General features: G+C 49.5%; 1 protein-coding gene across 3 annotated transcripts; it reads right to left on the minus strand.

Moving 5' to 3' along the window:
* Positions 1 to 1,827: 1,827 nt before the first annotated feature.
* Gtf3c5 (general transcription factor IIIC subunit 5) lies at positions 1,828 to 22,271 on the minus strand. Of its 3 annotated transcripts, XR_009378676.1 has the most exons (13): positions 21,836 to 22,271; positions 19,016 to 19,235; positions 16,619 to 16,817; positions 10,540 to 10,735; positions 9,352 to 9,456; positions 7,899 to 8,013; positions 6,606 to 6,686; positions 6,369 to 6,466; positions 5,209 to 5,291; positions 4,335 to 4,477; positions 3,619 to 3,807; positions 2,688 to 2,733; positions 1,828 to 2,633 (listed from the first exon to the last, which is right to left on the minus strand). XR_009378676.1 is itself a non-coding variant. In XM_059259897.1 (12 exons), exons 1-11 carry the CDS (start codon positions 21,986 to 21,988, stop codon positions 3,644 to 3,646), a joined length of 1,557 nt encoding a protein of 518 aa, XP_059115880.1. In that variant the 5' UTR covers positions 21,989 to 22,271; the 3' UTR covers positions 1,828 to 2,733; positions 3,619 to 3,643. The 3 variants fall into 3 exon arrangements, 2 of the variants coding, with proteins under 2 accessions (XP_059115880.1, XP_059115881.1); XM_059259897.1 differs by having other exon boundaries at positions 1,828 to 2,733; XM_059259898.1 differs by having other exon boundaries at positions 1,828 to 2,733; positions 3,619 to 3,789; positions 21,836 to 22,270.
* Between the last annotated feature and the right edge of the window lie 2,818 nt (positions 22,272 to 25,089).

A 25,089-nucleotide genomic window follows, 5' to 3' on the forward strand; every position in this document is an offset into this window, starting at 1 on the left:
AAACACACAGGTTGTATCTTGTGCCAACTACTGATTCTGAGAACCAGTGCTAAAGAAAGCAATTCTGTACTGGGGAGTGCTGGGTTGAACAATGCAGGGTAGCTAGGAGAGCAGGACGGGGAAGCAGGGGACAAAGAGGCCTCTTTGTATCTAGCGTTTAGAATACTTTTAGGTTCACAGCAACACTGAGCAGGAAGGAGAGTCCTCATGTCCACTTCCCCAACAGTGGAGTGGCCTATGTCTACAGTGACAGACCCAAAAGGACACATCTCTGTCACACACAGTCCAGTAATGCCAGCTGCTGCTGACACTGGATGTATTTTTTTTTTTTAATGGCATGTGGAGTTCTTTATGGGGAGATTCTAGGTTCACAACTGGATGCTCACCGTCCACAAGCTCCCCAAGGCTGGGCTGAAAGCATCAAGGTCAAGTGATGGACCACACAGAACATTAACCCCACTGACATAAACCATTCAGGATTTAGGCAGGTGTTTTAAGTATGGTTGGTTTTTTTTGGGGGGGAGAGTGGGGAGAGAAAATTTTTCCTCAAAAGCAAAATCCACCAACACTGGTCCCACATAAGGCAGAACTACAACCACAACTCAGGCCAGGGCTGCTGCTGCTGCCACTCCCCAGCTGTGTGCCCGAGCCTCAGTTTCTCCAGAGAACCTCTGACCAGCAGCTCTTGGCAAGTTGCAGGGTCTACAATTCCCTTTCTTGTTTACAGGTGCCCTGGAAGAGGTGCTTAAACTTTGTTCTTAGGCAGGAGACAGGTGTAAGGATGCAGTGAGGCCAGGTGAGTCAGTGAGTGGGGTCTAACCTGTGTGAGCAGTTCCCTTCAGGTACTGGCCTGCAGGACTCACCTCAAGTACAAAGAGAAGAGAGGCTTCAGTGACCCCAAGCAGTCTTCCAAGTTTATCATGTTACTTTGTCTAATTATTAACTGTTAAGCATACGTACTTCAATGATTTGTTATTTTAAATTACGTGTATGTATCTGTATGGAGTATGCACACACGAGTGCAGGTGCCCCCAGAGGCCAAAGGGCCGCTGGAAAGAACTAGAAATTACTGGAAATTGTGTTAAGCGTGGTGATCAACATCAGGTATTGACCTGACTAACACGGTACCCAGAAATTTGGTCAAGGTGGGCATGGTGGTACACATCTTCCATCCTAGCATTCAGGAAGTGGAGGCAAAAGGATCTCTGTGAGTTCAACATTAGCTTGGTCTACACAGTGAGTTCCAGGACAACCAGGGACCAAAGAGAGCTTGTCTCAAAACAAACAAACAAACAAACAAACAAACCAACAAACAACAAACCTAAAACATCTGGTCAAACATTCTGATGTTTCCGTGAGGCTGTTTTTGGATGAAAAGCTGTTTTAATCAATGGGTGTTGACACGACAGCTTAGCCTCCGTGTGGGTGGGCTTCATGCAGTCTACTGCAGGCCTGAGACGGGGGCGGGGCAGCCAGCATAGACTGCAGGCCTGAGACGGGGGCGGGGCAGCCAGCATGCTGCTTTTGACTGCAGCCTTTCACTGACTCTCCAGACGACACAATGCCCCGAAGACGGTGGACCTGTGTCTCAGCTGTGAGCCAACTGCTTACAATTAATCCTAACAGTTCTGCAGAATCTTGGCTAGCAAGTTCCAAACAGCACTGCAGTTCTGTTAGAGACAAGTGTGGTCTTTTCTCAGACACACCCAGCAAAAACACCAATAGAAAACAAGACGGGTGCCATACGCACCAAGACTCAGTAACTGTGAAATCAGATGATGGGTCATCAGCTGCATGAGACATCAGCGCTTCTGAGGGAGTTCTACATTTGTTATACTAAAAGCTCTTTTATTTACATGGGAATTCAGGAGAAGAATCACCATACTTTGCAAAATGTGGCTAGACCTCAGGAAGTCCTTGTCTGGCCAACCTAAGGCAAGACTACCATTGCCCTGGGCCCTGTGTGGGCAAGGCCTTCAGAGGGCATGGGGTTCCTCGCTCAGCGCCTTCTTCCTCAGATCTGCAGAGTCAAGGCATTCCTGGGTAGATGGGACAGAACCTAGATCTCCTCCCTAAAGACCAGGCTGGGCAGCAGCTCAGAAGTGGGAGTGCTCCCAGCTGAGGTGTCCTGGCAGCTGCCGGGACAGAAGTCTTGTGGGGACAGGCAGGGGTGGCCAGCCTCCAGAGAAGAACTACTTCCTGCCTCTGGGCTGAGCATTCTTCGAAGCAGCAGGAAGCAGGGTCAGCAGGGGACACGGGTCTGTCCAGCTGCTTCCCATTCCCAGGGGTGCCCACTTGGGCCAAAGGAAACAATGGATTGAGGACAATCTTGTCAGGAGGATGGGCTGGCTCGAGGCATTTGGCTTTGGAACATTGCTGGGACTTGACGGTGTATGCCGAGCTGTTCAAGGGACAGAGGCCACACAGAGAAACAAGGCAGTGGTGCATCTCTGACTCAGCACCCCTCAGGAAATGGTGCTGCTGCCCTGGGGGCTTGGAAGGCCATGCATGGAGGAGCCTTCCAGAGAGGCCAGCTTGGCAGGGACATGACCGTCTCTGCTTTCACAACAGGAAGCTGTGAGACAAGGGGGTGTTTCCAGGTAACTGAAGAGCCGGTCCATTTGGCGAAGTCAGGCTGCCAGCCTGAGGCTGCCCAGTGCCCTCATCTCAGCACCCTGGGTGGGTGGGGCACAGGCCTGTCCCAACTGTCCCATCGTGGTATACCAGCATGTCCTGAATGAATGAATGAATGAACAAATGAGGTGCTAGAGAGCCTCAGGCAAGAGAAACAGTCCCAACTCTAACCACTCATGCTGAGACACCCAGACGCCTAGGAAATTCATTAACAGGACAATTATGGCTGGGCCTGGCTTTTACCAACACTACCCCAGACAGATGGTGTCCAACCAGGGGTAGTCTGGCTGTCTGTGATGACAGACCAGGCTCCTCAGGCCATCTGTCACTACATTCACAAGACTCTGCCAGAATGGGTGCCCCCAGCTTTACCACATCCACCTCTGGCTTTTGCTGGTCTTTGCCTTGGGTCATCTGCATGGCACTGGGGTTGTCTTCAAACACCCAGGGCAGAAGGCAGTACTAAGCAGTGGGTCACAACCAGAGCCAGGGTGCTCTGGGATAATGTTTTATACACTGTAAAGATTTGAAACTGGAATTGGTTTAGTAAAATGTTGATTGGCTAGTAGCCAAGAAGGAAGTATAGGCAGGGCAAGTGGACTAGGAGAATTCTGGGAAGAGGAAGGGCAGTGAGGAGTCACCAGCCAAAGGCAGAGGAAGCGAGATGAGAATGCTGAACTGAGAAAAGGTACCAAGCTACATGGCTAACATAGATAAGAATTATGGGTTAATTTAAGCCTAAGAGCTAGTCAGTAATAAGCCTAAGCTAATGGCTGAACAGTTATAATTAATATAAGCTTCTGTGTGGTAATTTGGGAAGTGGCTGCTGGGTATTTGGGAATTGTTGGTGGAACAGAAACTTCTGCCTACACCAAGGCCTGCTTGTTAGGACCCCAGCTTTCTTCAGAAGTGTGTGCCTCTAGGGCCATCCTCACTATCGTGACCTTGCTTTGGCTTCTTTATGAGGACAGTTGCTAATCTTACCTGGTTGCCTGGGACCAGTACTGTGTCAAACATAATCCAGAATCTCTGTCTCCATCTCATTTTCACTCCCATCTGAGGGCTTGAAATCCTCGTCTTCCTCCTCCTCCTCTTCCTCCTCGCCTTCTTCTCCAGACTCAAACATCAGCTGTTCTTTTCCACGATCAGCCTTACCTGGGTCGGAGAAGAGAGCTGTACAAGAAGGGAAGAAGGAGGTGTCTCCCAATGCTGGCTCCCTAGGTGGTCCTAGAGCACATTTACTATGACTGGTAGTTAGTTGGTCCTGAAGAAGCTACTATGGAAAGAATGAGGGTGGAGACCCAGGAAGGTGAAGCCTCACAAGGCTTTTTTGAAGGCATTTTCTGGAGAGAGCCATGAGCAGCCTGGGACCCTATGTAGCTTCAGAGGGCATACACCATTATTCCCAGAAAAGGTTCAGAGCCTTGCCTGGAGATTGAGCCCATGTCCCAAACACAGCCAGGAAGCCCTGCTCTACTCCAATGCCCACTGTCTACCTGGGAAGGAGTCCTTTGCAGACCCCTGCCTAGCAAGTGCCTCACTTCCCACTGCCCCAGGGGCTAGCTCCGGCTTGGTTAGAAAAGGGAGCTAGGGAATGCAGTGCGTGGCCCTAGGCCACACAGGAGGCAATGAGATGGGCAGCATGAGGGTCTCGGTGTTGTCAGGACAGGTCTGAGGTTTCCCCCCACATATGGTCTCACCAGGCCTCTCAGAGCGGATGGTCTGCAGAATCATGAGTGACATGGTATCCCTCAGGTGGTCGGTGGTCTTGGGGAGGCACCAGCCGTCTCTCTCTGTACACACACTCTCTGTCCCATCATTGCGGTGAACAATTTTCTGCAACCTGCGGGCAGAGGAGGCTGTGTGGGCAGAGTCCAGGGACAGGGCTCTAGGGTGAGAAACTTATACAGAGTGTGGCTCCACGTGTGGTGGCTCATGGGAGAGAGTTCCAGCACAGCTCTATGGGCATGAGTTTGTGGGAACAGGATGCCAATGGGAAGGCTCTTACACAGGCTCTGTGTGACAAACAGTGCTCAGAGGGAAGTCTCAGAGGTGGTGGGTAATGAAGAGCTTGCAGGGATGAATGGTCCCAGCTGGGTTCCTTAATATTTTGCTGTCTCTGGACAGCACCACCCAAAAAAACCCCAAAACCAAACCAAAAACTAAAAAAGTGTACAAAGCTGGGTGTATCCCCCAGGCACACTTTTCTGCTAACAGTCATGCTCTCCCTAGACCCCACATGCTGCTGTGTTCCTTTCCAAGCTGTGGCCCCACTCTTACAGGTGTCCAGATCAGGAGCCATGTCAATCAAGGACACGCTTAGGAAAAGACTCTAGCAAAAGCAATTGCTACTAGCAAGCAGGGCTGCTTTCTACAGGGCACAGTGCAGCCACAGTTGCTGGTTCCTGCCTTCTAGCCCCCTCGGCAGGACCAAGGTCAGCACCCAACTCCCAGTGGCATAGTTTCCCTTAGCGCTCACTGCAGGAAGAGCTGCAGAGAACACTGGTCTTGCTCTAGTGAGCTCTAGCCCAGAGTTCCACGGGCCATCCGTGGCACAGGACCCCTCATACATACTCCTCCACATTCAAATCACACAGCTGGTAGAACATCTGTCGATAGGGTGGCAGAGCCCCTTCCCGGAAGATGTAGACTGAATCCTGAGGAAAGGAGGGGAGAGAACAGGATGGTTATGCAGTCCCCTAGGGTCTAACAGTGCTGAGGACAGCCATGCTGTGGCTTTCATGGGAGTCTATGGAGTTGGCTTGTCCCCAGGCCCAGGGTGGCCAGCAGATGTGGAGAAAGGAGGCTCTCACTCCCCAGGAGGTTCTGGAGGGTGGAGGCAGTCAGGCCCTTCTCAGACCCCTGGGAAGCCTGCCAGTTTACAGCATGGGGCCGCCACCAGCCTGTACTGGGCTCTGCCTTCTGCACCTTCCAAAAGGATCTGGTCTACTCCTTACCAGCTGTTTCTAATTAGTCACTCTGTGTGCCCCTGCATGCTCCCTGGACTGCTTTTTGGGGAGGAAGGCAGGGTTTAATAAGTATCATTTTCTCTTTTTTCCACTTGGAATATAGCCTTGAAGTCAAGGATAAGGTCCCAAGACATTGACAGCCAAAGCATGATGGCACTAGAGGGATTAGCTGTCTCCCTCATGTCGCCTGTCTCTGCTGAACTTAAATTTTCTGTCACAGCCACTCAAGCAGGGACTCCAGGGTAGAGAACACACTAGCTTGGCCTTTCCCGGGACTGTAGAGGGATCAGGAGAAGTGTGGGAGTGTGCTAACCACTGTGGGGTGATACTGATGAAAATGTGAGCCCTGGAGGTCTGGGTCCATCCCATCACACATGTCAACCCACAGCTGAGCCCCAGATGTTCTGGTCTGGCCTGTGCTCATGTCTACGCCTGAGGCCTGTCATCTTGGCAGCAGCTACAGGGCCTCAGGGAGCCAGGCTCACCAGGGGCCGTCACACATCTGCTGGTGTCAGATGTCCCTCTCCAGGACCTGACACCACCTCTTTGCCCAGATAGCCCAAGTTCCCCATGGCCTTGGGTAGATGGTACTCCAAATTCTCATTTTGTTTTTGGAGGGCTCTGAGGTAGGAGTAATGCCAAGGCACTTGGTAGGCAGAGAGTTGGGTCAGTCAAAGATCCTTCCCAGGGTCACAAGGGCCCAACCCTGCAAAGATGCTTTATATCCCCACACTTGACCTTCCACTGGAGCCTGAGGGCACTTACCTTGAGCTTGTACTTATTGTAGGTCAGTTTCCGTGGGCCGTCTGTTCCTGATGGGCCCAGGCCCTGCTTCAAGTCATGCATGGTGACAAGCTGGTTGGCTACATGGGAGCAGGGAAGTGCTTTGGTATAGAGGGAGTGGGGACCACCCTGCCCGACCTTTCGCACCTGTAAGGAATGGCCAGCAGACCTCTCCCACCTCCCTTGGCCATGTCCTGATGCAGGGGTCCAGTCACTTACATGTCTTCTTGACAGTGATGGGGAGGCTGTAGTTGTACGTGCTGCGCTTCGCTTTGACAGGCATGTCCCTGGAGCCATAACCTACAGGCAAGGGCCATGTGTCAGAGAGAAGCAGGTGCCCAACCCACTGGGGCAACTGTCAGGGGTTTAGAGTGGCCAACTCCACCTGCCACCTACAGAAGGCATGGACAGCAGCACATCTAGCAATTCTCACACGCTGATCTCCTTATGCGGTTTCCCTGGCATCCTAGGCTTCATTTTAAGTAGGACCTGTGCATAGGTCCTTGTTTATAAACTAGAAAGCCACAACACAGCCAGCAAAGAGGTGGCACTTTCATTTCCAAGATCCTTTATATTGTTCCACAGATTCTCAGAGGGGGAGGGTTTAAGGAGGGAGGGTGGGGTACAGAAATGTTTCTAGTCACTCCATAGGAATAGACTCTTTTTTTTTTCTCACTGTGTAGCCTTGATTGCCCTAGAATTCACTATACAGACTATACTGGCTTTGAATTCACAGAGATCTACCTGTTTCGGCCTTGTGAATGTTGGGACTAAGGTATGTGCTACCTTTAATCTCACACGCTGAGATTAAAGACACATGTGTCTGCTAGGAATAGACTTTTTTAAATGTGTGTGTAATTTTAAAATTTTGAAAGTAAATACACACACACACACACACATAATTTTAAAATTAAGTGTGTGTATGTTTCGGTATGTGCATGTAAGTGCAGATGCCTATGGATTCTCTGGAGCTGGAGTTCCAGACAGTTGTGAGTCGTCTGACATGGTAATGGGAATTAAGTAGGATCCTCCGCAAGCATATGTGCTGCTGTAACTGCTGAGCCATCCTATTCGGCCCCAGAACAGAGGAGAGTGCTAGAGACGGTGGCTGGAGAGGCGGCTGTGCAGACATGAGAATCCAGGTGAGGACCCAGCATCTGCACAGCAAGCTGGACATCCGCACGCACCCTGGGACCCAAGCTCTGGGTCTGCCAGTGTGTCTGTGTACCAGAGACAGGGTCGCTGAGGCTCGTGGGCTCCCAGCCGGCTGAGAAAATGTGAGTCCCAGGTTCATGAAGAGATTCTGTCTCAAAGAACTAGGCGGAAAGTGACAGAGAACACCTGGCCCTCTCTTTTCTGGCCTCCAAGTGTGAGCACAGGAATGCTCACGTGCACACACACATGTGCTTATACTCAAACACACACATACATAAATCTTTTTTTTTTTTTAAAGGAGAGTGCTATAAATGGAGAACACAAAGAGACAAAGACAGGAAATAAACTTATTTTTACCGTATTTCATTCCACAACGAATTCGAAAGTCAAGGACTTGATAAATTTTGGCATCTGGGTGTTTTCGAGGGTCATAGCCAAATCGAATCCACAAGCTTCTCCATGGACCTGTTATCTAGAGACCAAAAAAGTACAGAGTGTGAGGTAGGGCCCAGGGTCCTCTAGTACCTGGGTGGGGACCAAGCCCCAGTGAGGAGGAGGAGGACCTCCCTGAGCTCTGAGAACATGGCTTTAGAGCCCCACCTTTGACAAGGTTCTGTGAGGATAAAGTGACATCAGGAGTCTCCACCACTGCTCGTGGTACTCAAGGTACAAAGTGACAACTGTCCTAGCGTGTGGACCTTGAACTGCTATTCCAGTTAGATGTAATGTTCAGGGAGGGAAGGCAGCTTTCCAGGCTGGAGTCCAACAGTGCCCCTGCCCATCATCAATCTTTGAGGGCATGTTTTACGCTGGCTCCCCTCGGCAGGTAGGACGCCTTTCCTTCCAAACTTTTAGGAACCTCTGTATCACAACCCCCTTCTCCATCCTCTCCTGGGAGGAATCAAGGGTGGACTTCTTGCACTAAGCCCCACTCTGTATGGGTAGTTGAGGTGAGAGGTGCTGTCACTCAGGGGCTGGACTCTGGGCCGCAGGTAGCTCTGCCACTCATTGGCTACAGAACCAAACATGGCATGTCAACTCTCTGGGCAGCTTCTCCTCAAGATAAAAACGGACTCTTACCGTCACCTACAGGAGAAATAGAGGCAGTGACATGTAGCCTCACCCAGCACCAGGCCCTTAGGAACTTCTCACTACAAGGTCACTATGTACAGAATGCTTACCTATGACTTAGATAATGCTTCTTCATCTAAAGTCATCAACACCCAGCAAGAAACATTATTAGAAGGTTGAGGTGGACCACCGAGCTTTGAAATGTTTCTGTTTCTTTTTTGTGTGGATGTAGACACACACACACACACACACACACACACACACACGTACGTACGTACGTAGGTATGCATGTCTGTGTGTATGTGTGTATGTGTGTGTGCATGAGTGTGTGCACATGTGTCGGTATGCATGTTTGTGCGTGTTTGTGTGTACCAAACACCAGAGGGTGTTGCTGGTTGTCTTTATCACGCTTCACCCTAATTTTTAAGATGTAGTTCCCCAGGATCTGTCCAACTCTACTACTCAGTGCTGGGTTACAGGCACACGCCACCAGGGCCAGTTGCCACCATGCCCAACTTCCATGCGAGTGCTGGGCTCCTCCAGCCTGTGCAGCCAGCACTTTGCCCACTGAGCCACCTCCCCGGCTCTCTAGTTTTAACAAGCTGTGTCAGGGTGCCAGGTGGCAGGGATGCTAGGAGGGTTGCCTACCTTCTGTTGCCATGGCTCTAATCTGTCACATCAGGGATCAAGGACCACACTGGTGGGAATCAAGGGGAATGTGAGACTATCTGCCACTTACCATGTAATAAGCCATGTAGGGAAGTAAGATCTTGAGCTTGTCAGGGTGGACACTGACGTTAGACTTGACAGCATTCCGTGACCAGATGGGACGAATGTCAAAGAGCTAGGGAAAGTCACGAGCACAGTCTGAGAGGAACACCAACAGCTACTGGCCTTCTCACATCAGCCGTCCCTGTGAGTCTGGGCCCCAGTGGGGAGGGCAGGGACTCAACAGGCCTCCAGGACCCACCACTTACCAGCCCTCATAAACCCCTTCCTCCCTACTCCGAATCCCTTCAAGGCATGGATGATACATCCTGCACGTGAGTGTGGGGTCCTGAAGTGAGCAAACGGTCCCTGTCCTTACGTGGTTTACAGTGCAATGGAGCAACAGGGCTGAGCAAGCACATGCTACAACCCCAGAGCCCTGATCTTCCTAACCTGGAAGCAAAGGCTGGAGATGGGACTTCAGGAAGGTCAAGGGGAGGGCCTGGTCCTGAGGAGGGCTGGACAAGGCCACTGTAACCAGAGAATGGAGGCCAGGGCAGATGAGCCACAGAGAAAGCCTCAGTGACCATTGAGATTCAGTCAGAGCTGGGTTTCTGAGGGAACCCGTCCTTGAAGAGGGTGTAGCTCCAGTTTCAACAAGAAAAGCCTCCCTGGGAACCTGCTCTTTAGGCCTGTGGACCCAGCAGAAACCCAGTCTCCTGCACACAGCACCTGAAGCCCCGAAGAGACTACAGTGCCCTATGACATGTCTCCAGCTCACCCCAGGATGAAGGCACCACAGTCTGCACATGACCACATTCCATGGGTTTGTTACAAGTAATAGCTCTGCACAGGTTGCTAGACACCAGCTCCACATTCAAGTCACAGCCCAGCAATGACTGGTTCTCTGGCACCCCAAAGAAACCCAGCACAGTGTCTCCCAGCCCTCTTTTTACTTTCTGAAGTAGTCTAGTTGCCAAGGCTAGTCCTGAACTCACTCTGCTGACTAGTTGCACTACTCCTGCTCCTGGGGTTACAGGCCTGTGCCACCAAGCCCAGCTTCTGACATAGCTTTCAGATGTAACAGCTGGAGGTAAAAATACCCCCCCACCCCCCCAACCCCCCGCCCCGTGCTAACCGGCCAGTGCTAGAAAAGCCTAGCCACCCACGGTGGTACAGTACGAGTGGCCCAGCAGGCCGGGTGGGGCAGGAGACTCACCTTCCTCAGCTCTTCCTCCACCTTCTGGTCTATGGGGTTGGTGCAGGCCTTCTTCCATGTCTGTACTGCAGCCTCCAAAGGCTGTAGAGGTACCTCAGGGTCCTCAAAGTTGACAAAGATGGCATTATGGGGGCGCCGGGCTCTACTCAATCCAATCAGGTTCTCGCCTGAGATGGAGGGATTGTGGTAGCCTTCCCTGTGGACAGAGAGAGAAGCTTAGATTACCATCCCAGGCACAGGCCTGGCCAGGCAGGCAGGGACTCCAGCAGGCATGCCTCACCAGTAGACCATACCCGTGTGCTTTTCTCTGGATTCAGAGGAGGGAGGACCTCAGCACTGCCTGCTGGAGAAGCATGTGCCAGGAGGCTGCCATCAAAGGACAGAAGGGCTGTAACTGCCTGCAGGGCTGCAGGGAAACTCTGGGGCCAGTGGCCTTGAAGGAAGGCAAGGCCCCAAAGTCCCAGAGACTGGGGCATGGGAAAGGGCACCGTTGCAAGGCTGGTGGCCTCCCAACTGCAACTGTATCGAGCCCCACACAGCAAAATCCAGCCAGTGCAAAGCTGGGTACAAACTAAATGCCCATCAGCCACATATGTGGACAGTGACGTGAACTCTGCCTATTTACAGGACTCACTAAACTCAAAATGATCCTCCAAGGAAGGAGTTTCTGAGGGAAGTAACTGAGGCAACCTAGATTAGGAAATGTGCCCAAACAGCCCCTGTTACAGGAGCTTGGCCTTAGCCCCAAGAGGCCTGGCTGCAGCCATCTCTTAGCCGACTGTCCCTCCACCTAGCAGAGCATGACTTGGCTCAGAAGCATCTGGACAACATGGGTCAATGAAAAGGATACAGCCAGATGGTATTACCAAAGCCCAGAGGTTAAGCCAGGGTTCTACCTGTCCACACCAATAGTGTCCAAGAGCAAGAGGGACCCATGTGAACTGTACCCTGTGGGGTGATGTGGCCTGACCTCTCTGCCCTGGAACAAACAGACCACTTTGTGTGTGTGTGCACGGAAAGGGGTGAGAAGTGGGTGAGATGTTTCTCATACACAGGGGTACATAAATCTCTATGCCTTCCTCAGTTTGTTATGAACCTCAAAAAACTGTTTGTTTGTTTATTTTGGTTTTTCGAGACAGGGTTTCGAAATCCTGTCCTGGATTTTGCTCTGTAGACCAGGCTGGCCTCGAACTCACAGAGATCTCCCTGGCTCTGCCTCCCGAGTGCTGGGATTAAAGGCATGTGCCATCATCACCCGGCAAAATATAGTTTTCAAACACATGCATACACATACTCTGTATATGTATCAGCACAGAACATGCCTAGGAGGGTGGTTCCTGAAGCCAGCAGTCACCAGAAACAGCAGACAGACAGACATTAGTATCAAGAACCCCATGTGTACATCCTCAGCTTCAACAATTACTGCCATACAACGGCCTCTGCTTCCTCCACACTCACCCACCCCACAGTACTTCAGAGTGCATTTTACTCTATGTCCTGGATGTCACAAGCCCATTGCAGCCATCACCTTTTCATGTGTTTCCATACCCCTTAAAATATATTTATTTTTATTTATGTGTATGTGTCTGTATGTTTATGCAATATGGGTGAGGGTTTTGTGGAGGCCAGAAGTTGTGAGCCACGTAATGTGGGTGCTGGGAACCAAACTCTGGTCCTCTGGGAGAGCAGCAAGTGCTCCTAACCACTGAGCTACCTCTCCAGCCCCTTCTTCTCAAAAACAATCTCCAGCTATGTAACCCAGGCTGGTCTAGAATTCCTAGGCTCAAGCAATCCTTCTCAACCTCATTCAGTTTCATCCTACTTTTCTACATGAGCATACCATCTGCAAACTTAAAAACAACAACAACAAAACAAACACAAGTGGTTTTCACATTGGCAAACAAAATATGAAACGCAGGGTCAAGTCTGTGCTTTTTTTCAAATGTGCCTGTCAGGAACCATCCCAGGTAGGTGCAACACTATCCTGCTTTAAAGTCATTCTCCCTGAGCCCTCAACACCCTCAAGAAGAAAAGTAAGTGGTTGGCCTTCATGTCAGAGAGGAGCAAAATGGGGGTGGGGGGAAGGCTGCCTCTGCGGCCCATGCACTGCCTCTGGCTAGCTCTACTGACTACAACGACTCTAGGTCTGTGGAGAACTGCTGGCAGGAGCAGAAGGGGCTCAACACCCTGCCAGCCTCCCCTCTGCAACCCCAGGCTGTAGGACACCCAACCCCCTGAGGTAGACAGCCAGGCCCTCCTCCCCAAGGAAGGTCAGCCTCGCACAAAAATCAACAGTGCCTGGGAAGAAAGGCAGTTTCTTTCCATGTGAGGACACCTGCTCAATCACTAGAGGAAGAAAAGGGGTCATGCCCAAGGGCCCCAAGTCAGCTGGCTGACCCACAACCTACTTCAGAGGCTTGGACCAGCTGCCTACCAGCCTCTGTGTGCAGAGTGTGGCACAGGTGTCCTACTTCTGTGTACTGCTCCTCCTCCTACAGGTGTAAATTGCTTTGTGAGGAGATGAAAACACATCAGAAATATGCAACTTTGAAAAAGCAATGAAGCAGCTGCCCATAATGGCATGCGCCTTTAATCTCAGAACTGGGGAGGCAGAGGCAGGCGGATCTGTGTTGAGTTCGAGGCCAGCCTGGTCTACAGAGCAAATTCCAAGACAGCCAAGGTTACACAGAGAAACCTTGTCTCAAAAAAACAAACAACCCCCCCTGCCCCCCCAAAAAAGAAAAGAAAAAGCGAAGCAAGGTAGCTCAGTGGATAAAGGTGTTTACTGTCAAGCCTGATGACCTGAGTTCAAACCCCAGGACACACATAGTGGAAGGAGAGAATTGACTCCTACAAGTTGTCCTCTGACTTCCAAACATGCACTGTGGCACAGTCATGCCCACAAGCAGGTGAACACACTCCTGAGTACATGCTAGCATGCACATGCACGAGCGCGCGCATGCGCATGTGTGCACCCCCCCACACACTAAATAGTTAAATAAATGTAATAGAAAAAGAAGGAAACAGTAGCCACACCCAGTATTGGTTTACACTCTCATGCCAGGCACACTGCCCACCTGCAAGGGGCTTTGGCAGGGAGGCAATGGCACTTATGCTTTTTGGTTGTATCTTTTCATAATATTTTTTCCTTTTTCTTTTTTTGCTTTTTCAAGACAAGGTTTCTCTGTGTAGTCCTGACTGTCCTGGGACTCACCCTGTAGCCCAGGCTGGCCTTGAACTCACAGAGATCCGCTTGCCTCTGCCTCCCGAGTGCTGGGATTAAAGGCATGCACCAACACACCTGGCATTTGTTTTTTCTTAACAAGCACAACTCACTCTCGGAATAAAAAAAACAGTAGAAGAGGGGACAGGAAAGTGACAGACTGAACAGCTCTGGAAGCACCTAAGCCTCTTTCTTTTTTTATTTTATTTGTATTTGTTTATTTATTTGTTCGTTCATTCATTCATTCATTCATTCATTCATTTTTCAAGACAGGGTTTCTCTGTGTATCCCTGACTGTCTTGGAAATCACTCTGTAGACCAGGCTGGCCTCATCACCTGGATTTTTTTTTTTTTTTTTTTAAATGTCAGCTCAGGGTGACCTTATACTTGTGACCCTCAACTTTGTGAGTGCTGGAATTATCAGTATGTAAACTATAATCCCAGAAGCTTCATCTATTTATTTATTCTTATTTGTTTGTTTATTTAATTGAGACAAACTCTTTTTTTTGTCCAGGCTGGCCTCTGCTTTAGCTTCCTGGGTAACTGGAGTATGGGTATACACTACTGCACCTCCCATTCACAGAAGTTGTTTGAGTTATCTGGGACAAGTTATCTCTCTGTGTAACAGTCTTGGCTGTCCTGGAACTCACAGAGATCTGCCTGCCTCTACCTCCTGAGTGCTGGGATTAAAGGTGTGCGTCACCACAGCCCAGCTACAGTAGTTTTTAAAGCAGAGAACAACACACTTTTTGTGATGGGACCTAAGCCTGCTGGCACAGCCTAGAGATCTTTTTTTTTTTTTTTTTTTTTTTTTTTTCCAAGACAGGGTTTCTCTTTGTAGCTTTGCGCCTTTCCTGGAACTCACTCTGTAGCCAAGGCTGGCCTCGAACTCACAGAGATCCACCTGCCTCTGCCTCCTGAGCGCTGGGATTAAAGGCGTGCATCACTGCCGCCCAGCTCAGCCTCGAGATCTTAACCCTAACCCTGGCTCTGGGGAGGTGGCTGCCCATGCTTCTTCTGCACGGGCCTCAGCTTTGCTCTAGAATGCTTTCTCTGAACCCTTTCTTGCCCTACTCTGCTGTCACTCATTTCTACGGCCAGTTCACAATGGCGTCTCGAGTCCCTCAGCCTACCCATACAATGTCTTCAATGCACCCATCTATTTGCTCACATTCTGTCCTGCTTCACAGCCGCCAGCCCAGAGCAGAGCCTCCCTGCCACGTGGTCTGCTGACACGGAGATCCAAGCCTGGGCCACCAGAGGACTCTATCAGGACTTGGCAAGAGTTTCTGTCCTACTTCCTCCCAAAATGGCCACCCTGGGCACATCTTCTGGAACGTCCCAGGCTTCTGCTCTCCCTCACACTACCATTTGTTTTGTGCTACAGTAGCTGTTCCAGCACCCCCCTTGTCACAGGGCACAGAAGGCACCATGCGCCACGTCAGCACTCAGAGCTCAATTTTCTGAAGGCTGCACACAGCCAGCCAGCGTCTCCTTCAGAACACCAACGACCAACCACAGGCCGGCTCTCAAGCTGTTTCCATCCTCTGGCTTATCTGACATGTTGACCTTGCTTCCCAAGGCTTCTTTCACTGGGTCCCAGCTATCAGCAGCACTCTGCTCAGGCAGAGAACAAAGCCAGCTAAACCACTGCTTCTGGGAAGCACACAACAAAATGAGAAATGCTGTCTTTGTGTATATAATTTTGAAAAGGTACTAGGCATGGTGACTCAAGCCTATGATCCCAGCACTTGGGAGGCTCAGGCCAGAGATGGTGCAGGTCTGAAGTCAGCCTGGATGATGCAATAAGCTCTGGGTCAGCCTGGACTACAGACAGAGACCTTTTCTCTAAACATCACAAGCATACAAGAAAGAACAGTGTGAGATTAAGGACCAAGCAAGGCCCAGGGATTGGGCAAGGCCAGGCTCAGAGCTTCCCAAGTGGCCTGAAGACCCCAAGTCTCATCTACCTCCTTTATAAAATCGGGATGACAGGGAACTGGCAAATTACCGAGAGCCTGACACCAAATGCAGGCTCAGCATTTCCCCACAGCTGGTGACTATTATTAATCTCATATTGGGAATGCTCCAATTAATTTCTTCCACATTAGTCAGTCTTGGCTCTCATACAAAAGGATTCTTCTTCCTTGTGACAATGTGCAGCTGCCTCCAGAGAACACCCACATTTGACAATGCCACAGGGTCCCGTTCTGTCCAGACTGTGGGAATTAAAGCACTCATCTCACCAGTAAATGTGGTCTTATTTGGGACTTTTACAACCCTCAGTGCAAGAGATGCTCACCACTGATTCTGAGACACTCAGCACCCATTCTCAGATGGAACACGGAACCCAACCTCATACTCAGTGAGCAAGACTCAGGGAGGGTCACAGTCAGCTTGAAGGGAGGCAGCAGCAAGCAGGGAAGGGCTGAACAGCGTTGGCAGCAACCTCCGGCCACGTAGGCAGATAGGGAGGTGGCAAGTGGGCCAAACGGGCTGAGGTTCTTCAGGGTGATGGCAGAAGGCGGGGCTACAGAGCTAGCGATGAACTCTGCTCAGACAGGAACCAGGAGGCCATGAGGTGGACAGAGGAGACAGAAAAGGGCTGGGTCAGAGTGGGATGCTTACACATAGCATTTCACAGGTAATGCCAATATTGATGACTGCAAGGTCCAAAGAGACCATTTCCTATCAGGAGCCCTCAAGTCCTATAGTTCACTGTCTACTAAGAATCATGCCAGTCTATGACCACCAGGCCACTGCTTAGGACACCCGCCTTCTGAATTTAGTCCTGATGCCTCAGCCCCAGGCCCTCAGCTGCACTGGGACAGGGGTGAGGGGTGGGAGGCTGCCTACCGGTGCTGTGTCTCAGGGCGATAGAAATAGTCCACAGGTGTGTCAAGCCGGGAGAAGATGGGTGGGGGAATGTAGAGTGGCAGCTCCTGGTGGAAGAACTCCTCCTTCTCAGGCTTGCGCATGAGCACTCTGTCATACATGGACATGTGCTCGCCACCCGCTTCCGTGTGCACTGCCAAGTATTGAAAGTCAGACATTCCTGGAAAGACAAGAGAACAGATGGCAGACTCTCACTCAGGCTCTGGCACTGCTGTGCTGACACTCACATCATTTCAGGAAGGGCTGAATGAGCTGTGCAGCACCCTTCTGATTGGTGTGCAAATTAGTGCAGGGAGAATGGTTTAGGGGAGCCAGAAGAGCCATGGAACGGCAGGTAAAGTCCAGGGAGCGAATCCATAGAACACGGTGTGCCCCTGCTTACAATACAGTATTTCCACCAAGCTCCAGGGGCTGCTGGTCCGGGGCCACAATGAGCAACAGTGTGCTGGCTCAATTAGAAAAAATACAACTGTGATACATTAGGAGCCACTTCCCCCTGGAAGGACAATCCTCATGGTGAACAAGCATCTACCAGGATGACTTGCATCAATGCCCAGCCCAAGGGACCCTAGGTCTAGGTCCTATTCTCCTTTCCTTTTTGTTTTATGTTGGAGACACGACCTTACTATAACCCAGGCTGGCCTCAAACTCCTCTCCCTTTCCTTTTTTTCTCTTTGGATTTCCCTTTTTTCTTCTCAACCTTTTAGTCTCTTTAGATTCTTTCTTGGGGCAGCAGCTGTAACCAGCTGTGTCTAAGGCATGCTGATCATTGCCAAGCACCTGCCACGTGGCTCTTTAACAGACACCATCTCTGTGAATCTTGTCCGGGGCCTAATGAACTCCTGGCTCTGTAGCCCCGGTGCACAGACAAGGAGACAGAGGTAAAGGGAAGCTAAGGCACCTGCCTAAAGAAACTGGTGAGTGGGGGACAGTGGAAAGCGGGTGATGAATAAGAACAAATATAATGATGATGTAAGTGTAGGAAAATGTTACAGTGAAACTCACTACTTTATATGCTAACTTAAAAATCTGATGACAGACAGACAAACAGTTAGGGCTCATCAGGTCTAATTCCAAAGCGAATGCTCTTCGGCTCTGCCTTTCCAGTTCCTGCCTTCCTGCTTCCTCCCTCCCTGGAGTTCCCTGGAAGAAGCAATTCTGAATGAGGAGCCTCTACTGCAGGGGAGCCAGGCAGTAGTATCACAGTCCTATAATCTCAACAATTTGGTGGGCTGGCACAGAGGTTTGGTGAGCTTAGAGTTTAAGGCCAGCTTGGGAGAAGGTTCCAGAACACGGGGGTGTCAGACTGGAGCTCTGATCACCAGTCTGATCTGGCCCCACACAATGGTTTATCTTAAATTGGAAAGTTTCTCATAGAACTCTAGATTCCCAGTTTCTCTTAAGGGTCTAAAAGGTTAAAGAGATGGTTCAGGGGTTAAGAACACTTCCTGATTTTTCCAAGGACCCAAGTTTAGTTCCCACATCAGATGACTCACAGTTGTCTGTAATTCTAGCTCCAGGGGATTGGACATTGTCTTCAGACATCTACAGGCACTTATACACATGTGGCATATATACACATAAAAATAGAAAATAAATTCTTAAAGAGGGAGAAAAAGCCAGGTGTGGTGGCACATGCCTTTAACTCCAGCACTTGGGAGGCAGAGGCAGGTGGATCTCTGTGAGTTCCAGGTAAGCCTGGTCTACAGAGTTAGTTCCAGGACAGCCAGGTCTATGCAGAAAGACCCTGTGTGCTGGGTAGTTTTATATCAACTTGACACAAGCTAGCATCATCTGAGAGGAAGGAGCCTCAATTGAGAAAATGCCTCCATAAGATCAGTCTGTAAGCAGATAAACCTATAAGGTATTTTCTCAGTTAGTGATTGATGCAGGAGGGCCCAGTCCACGATGGGCTGGTGGTCCTGGGTTCTATAAGCATCACTCCTCCATGACCTCTGCATCAGCACCTGCCTCCAGGTTCCTGCCCTCACTGCTTCTGATGATGAACTGTGAGTGATAAGGAACTGTGAGTGAAATAAACCCTTTCCTCCTCAAGTTGCTTTTGGTCATGGAGCTTTATCACAGCAACAGAAACCCTAACTAAGACACTCTGTCTGAGAGAGAGAGAGAGAGAGAGAGAGAGAGAGAGAGAGAGAGAGAGAGAGAGAGAATATGAATAAAAGGTCAGAAGGCAGTGTACCCACAATCTGTAAGGGACTGTTAACCGCAGAGGAGAAAGGCTGCATCCACAATAGGCAATGGCTCTGCCTCAGGTATGGGTATACCCTACCCCACTTTCCATGTGGCTCCACATCAGGCCCTGAAACCACCCGATACCACTACAGATGTCACAGTTACCCTGGAATTTGTAAATTGTGGAGATGATGCCAAGGATTTCCAAGTCGTACGTGACCTGGGGGTGGGTCTCAGCCCCCAGGGCACCTCTCCGCCGTCTTGTTCTTTTCTTGATCCGGAGCAGCAAGCTACTGGTACTGAAACGGTTAGCGCACACAGGGTGGCAGTATGGGTCCTTGGGCCGGAAGTAGAGCTCAAGCCTCTTGGTAGGGTCAGTATAGATCTGCAGCAAGGCCAAGGGAGACATGGGGAGCGGTGAGCAGCTAGGCACTCAGCAGAGCACTGCTCCTCTTCCCACAGAGCCTAGCTGATGGTGACTCAGGAAGGGCCAGGAGGCACATATTCTACTTCTATCTCTTCGTTCCCATACAACTCATTTTCCAAACCCCAGTTTCTCAGTGTGTAGACAGTAGAGAAAAGGAAGTCAAAGAGCCTCCTTCTAATAGGTTATAAAGTGAGAGATAACTGCTAATTAAGTGAAAGTTATCATCTATCAAGTGCAAGGCACAAAAAGGACTCTCCTAGCACCACATCACAGGCAGCCTTACCATCCATCCTGTTTACTTCTGAGTTGACAGAAGCAAACTTTCAGAACTGACTAGGCTAGAGTTACCTATGCCAAAACTCCTGGCCCGCTGCAGGATTCAATCAGTAGTCAGTCTCACAAGCAAGTGTTTCTAGATCCACAAGAGACTACATCAGCAGTAATGACCATTCTGACAGGCATCGCTTATTACTCACAGCCTTCAAGGCCCTAGTTTTTCTTCTTATAAAAACAAAACAAACAGCAGTGGCGCACACCTTTAATCCCAGCACTCGGGAGGCACAGCCAGGGAGATCTCTGTGAGTTCAAGGCCAGCCTAGTCTACAGAGTGAGATCCAGGACAGGCACCAAAGCTACACAGAGAAACCCTGTCTCGAAAAACCAACCCTCCCCCACCCCCCCAAGAATAGTGTCCACTTCATGATACCGTTGCAAGAATTAAATTAAAATAGTAGTGCCTAACTCATGGTAAGCACTCAGCACTTGCTGCCTCCATGTGAACAAATGCTTGCCCCACATCTGGTAAGAGGAATGCAAAAAGTGTCAGCTGTGCCTATTTGAACCAACAATGTACATTGGCTTGAGGTCACCCACAAGTTCAACTCCTAACTCCCAATACTCAGGACAGGGGGCCTTCAGGAAGTGCTCAGGAGCAACCTAGGGGAAAGATGAAAGTTAAAAGCCTGGGGGCTGGAAAGATGACTTAGAGGGTAAGAGTACTTTTTTCTGTTACAGAGAACTGGAGTTTGGTTCCCAACATCCAAACACTGGGTAGTGCACAACCACCTGTAATCAAAGCTCTAAGGGATCCAACACCCTCTTCTGGCTTTAAGAGTCACCTGTATACACAACTAAAAATTAGGTTTAACTCTTAAAAAAACAAACAAATAAACAACCAGCCTCATTCCTCAGGTACCCCCTTCTCACAAAGTACAGGCACTGACCTAATGGAGTAGGAATGAGCCTAGACATGGCCTACTAGCACATCAGTACTCCAGAAACCCAAGCACAATGTATGAATGATGATCATCCCTATCAGGCATCCCTGGGTAAGGGAGAATAAGGATTCTGTCAAGGTCATAAAGTGAATAATGGAAACTCTACTAGCACAATCAGCTCTTTTCCACTCATGAAAACTGGAGCAGCAGCTCAAATGATAGTCAGGCAGGAATTCAAGTCCCTGTTGGACTTGTAGCGACTGTCTGGCCTAACCTTTTCCTGTCCCCTTATCTGGAAAATGGAAATAAAAATAGTATCTAGGGTTGGGGATTTAGCTCAGGGCCCTGGGTTCGGTCCTCAGCTCTGAAAAAATAAAAATAGTATCTAGTTCATTAGGTTGTCGTCAGGACTCATACTTGATAAATACTCATGACATTTTTATAAATTTTTATAAATACTCATGATAAATTTTTATAAATTGGGGGACTTGTACAGATATTAGTACAGAAGTGAACAAGAGAGGTCCCTGCTCTGAGTTTACAGCCTCAGTGCCGAGTAATAAATAAACTGGTAATAAATGTATCAAAATGAAATCTCAGATTGGAATTAACAATGGAAGGAGCCAGATATTAACTGATAGAGTCTAAGGTGTTCGGGGAAAACATTTCTAAAGAAATATCCCAAGATCTAGCACACAGAGCATCACTCCTAACCCTCCCACCCCCCACCCCGCCCCGCCCCGCCGCCTCAACTTGCTGTGTGGCCTTAAACTGTTCACTTGTAAAATACAGGCCTTGTAGTTCCTACTCTAGGGGTTCCAAGGACTGCGGCATGTAAATAAAGCACTTGGCACTTGCCTAATACAGAATACAATGTCAGCGAATTGCACCACTTTTAACTTTTAACTACAGGTGGGGCAAAAGTTATTGTCTGGGAATTCACTCTGTAGCCCAGGCTGGCCTCGAACTCAGAGATCCGCCTGCCTCTGCCTCCCAAGTGCTGGGATTAAAGGCGTGCGCCACCACCGCCCGGCGGGGCAAAAGTTCTTAATCCCTTTCCTCCAGTACCTCGGTTTTCTACCGAGAGAAATAAGGTCAGAGAAGCTTATGTATACACAGAAGCAAGCCAGCGCGGCCTCAGACGAACTGTGTTCCTGGAACAGATGTTAAGCATGCTACTCATATTTGGGGACAGAAAGAAAACAAAGCCTAACTCAAAGAAGGCCCTAGAACCTGCCTAAACTCTCCGTTGCCAAGGAAACAGCTCTCCCGCCCGGTAGTCCCGCCCATTCGGTAAATGTGGTTCTTTTCCCGCGGTCCCGGAGTTTCCCAGCTCCTTACTCGAGAGACGCCTTCCTCGCCGCCCAGAGTCTGTAGCATCTTGGCCTCATTACGCACCACGCCCGGGTACTCCACGCACACCAGTCGCCGTTCCCGCCGTAGTTCCACAGGGATGGCGGCCTTTGGCTCCGCGTCCGGCTCCACCGCCGCCATGCCTACCAGTCCCGGCCCGGCGCCCAGTGGTCCGTCCCTCAAATGGCTCCCCGAGGCCTCACCTCAATGGTTCCGCTAAGAAATGGTTCCGGTCTTCCTTACCGTTCACCTCTCCCTAAATCATCGAAACTCGAAGGCCTTCCGGGACCAGCGAGCCACGGCGTCTGTTTATTTTGCGACACCACAGAGGTCCGGAGGGTTTTTGTTTGTTTGTTAAAAATGAAGAGAGGTGGACAGAGTGGCGAGACGAGGGCGTATCCCACCAGCTAGCCCAACCAGACGAAGCCCGGACCCGGCCGGGTCCTTCCGGATATCCCGTCCAATGAGAGCTTGAAGGCGTGGCAAAGGCGCCTTCTGGCCTCGGATGTCAAACAAAAAACAGCCCACTGAATACATTTAGCCTTGCTTCTGTGTATATGAGTTTAGGGCTGACCACTTGAGATTGGATATCATGGGGGCAACAATGGAGAACGGTAATTCTCAGCAGCCACTGATTGCCTGTAGCTCTTTATCTAGGGGTGGAGCTTTGTGAGGTTCCCCCATCCACGTTGGTATGCACATGTTGATCATATTGCTCTCTCTTTCTTTCCTCCTTCTCCTCCTCTTCCTCCTCCTCCCTCCTTCTCTCTCATTAATTTTCTTTTCTTTTCTTTTTTCCTTTCTTTTTTTCTCTTCTCTTTCTTTTTTATTTTTATTTTTTTTTATTTTGAGACGGTCTTTCTATGTAGCCCTAGCTGACCTGGAACTCGCTATGTAGACCAGGCTGCCCTCGAACTCACAGAGATCTGCCTGCCTCTGCCTCCCGAATGCTGGGATTAAAGGCATGTGCCACCATGCCCCATTGCAGGACCAGATTTCTGACAGCCCTTAGAGGGATTTCTGGGTGAAATGGTGGGCTTGAGGCATTGTGCACCCAGTGCTCTCCTCACACCACACTCAAAGGTTTGAGCTCAGGCAGGATTCAGGCATCCTTCTTCATCCGTTAGGCAGATACTGAAGACCTCTGTTGTGTGGAGGAATGGATCAGGAAGGCTAAAGTGGGTTCAGATGAGACACTGAGAGGCAGACTAGTCCAGGCAGAAGATGCATCCTGAGGCCAGGAAGTGACTATGAGAATGAAGTTTTGGAACTGCATTTGAGGCTATGAGAAGACCGACTGTGTATGGGCACCCCAAGTTTCTGAAGTGATTTCACAGTTAAAGAACTCCATTAGAAAGGCAGAATAGGGGCTGGAGATAGCCCAGTGGTTAAGAGTACTTGCTCCTCTTGAAGAGGACCCAGGACAGGTTTCCCGCAGCCACATAGAGACTCACAGCTGCCTGTGACTCCAGTTGCAGGGAATCTGACACTATTTCTGGCATGCATGCAGTGCACATACAGGCAAAACACTCATATACATAAAAAATTTAAATATTTTAAAAAATTTTAAAGAAGGCAGAATAAATCACTGCAAAGTTTAGACAATTCAACATATTTTAAAAAGGAAAAGCATGAGCTGACATGAAGTATTTATGATTATTTTGCAATTGGAAGATCCACCCAGGAGCCCAAACCTTTTTACTATTTTTTAGCATGTGTGTGTGTGTGTGTGTGTGTGTGTGTGTGTGTGTGTGAAAAGACTGAAAGAGTGTGTCTGATATTCTGTAGCTGGAATTATGGGTGGCTGCAAGCCACCCGATGTGGGTGCTAGGAACTGAACTTGGGTCCTCTGAACGAGCAGCAAGCACTCTACTGCTGACCTATCCCTCTAGCCCCAGTGAGTACAATGAGCTGCTAGATAACAGCAGATACTGGGGAGCTGAATAGGACCTGAACTAAAGGAGTTGTAGTTCTTGGCCCGCCCTCTCCAGTTAGGACTTACATTTTGCCATAAAAGATATTGTGAATAGTGAAGCCAGGATACCTCTTCAGAATTTTTCACATACTGAGAAAAACTTGCAATGTATATTTTTGTTATCCCTTGTTCTCCAAACACCATCTGATGGTTTGGTTTTCCAGAAAGGAGAATCTAAATAATATATGTATTTACTGCTGCTCACAATGGTAAATTAACAAACTGATGCCCTCACATCACCACACCTCTGTGAGTTGGATACACAAGAGTCAGTTTCAAAGCCTTCATCGTCATCTTGCAAGGATGATGGTAAGATATTAAATGCACATTAAATTCGATATGTGGGATGTACTTACAGTGCCTGGTTAGCAAATTTTGCAACGCAGATTACTCATTTGCTGGTCATGTGAGGGTCTGATGAGGTACATATGTTTTTGTTTTCAGAACATGGTGTCCCTACCTCTGAATGAGGAGTTGGGTTTCTGAACCTACAAAGCTGCTTCTAAAGTACATGGAGCCTCAGTAAACCATCATCCACTGTAGTGACCCTCTAGTAGTTCCCTGTAATCTCTCTGTTCAACTTAGTGGTGTAAAAGTGATCTTAGGAAGGGACCTCATGCTGTTGCTGTTCTCAGTGGCTCCCTACCCTTCTTCTCTCCACTGCCTAGCTACTGGCTCCTCATCATGTAGGTTTATCTGTAGGCTTTCCTTTCCCTAGGAATCCTCCATGACAATTTAAGCCTAGTTTGGTGTATGTCCTTGGTGCCCATGACACTCAAACTCACACACCAGGGAGCCTATAGCAAGTTGTATTTATTTACTACTGGCCTTGCTTTACTGTATTGGCAGCTTCCTAAGGGTTCGGAATCACAGATGACTGATTGACTGCAGTCCTCTCAGACCTGGACACGGGTAGAACTGCTCAGGAAAGATATAGTGAACCGGTGAATGAATGAGGCCATGTTCTTGGCTCATTCAAGCTGTCAATTCAGTCCAGTCTCAGGTCATGGTCACAAAACACTGAATCAGTCTCATCCCATAGAGGAATGTCCTTAAGTGCACAGGAACCAAGGAGAGGGGCAAGAGGGGAGGGAGAAGAAGACAAGGACCAACCTGAGGGCATCAGACCAAGCTTCTGAAAGACAAAAACGTGGTCCCACCTGGGATCTGATCCAGGGAGGGCAGGCCGGGAGCTGAGAGGCGCCAAAGGGATCAGGCAGTCCATGAAAAGAACAGTGTCCACACAGGAACACTTTTAGCCAATGCT

The sequence above is a fragment of the Peromyscus eremicus genome, chromosome 4 (assembly GCF_949786415.1).
Source record: "Peromyscus eremicus chromosome 4, PerEre_H2_v1, whole genome shotgun sequence".
Classification (NCBI taxonomy): Eukaryota; Metazoa; Chordata; class Mammalia; order Rodentia; family Cricetidae; genus Peromyscus; species Peromyscus eremicus.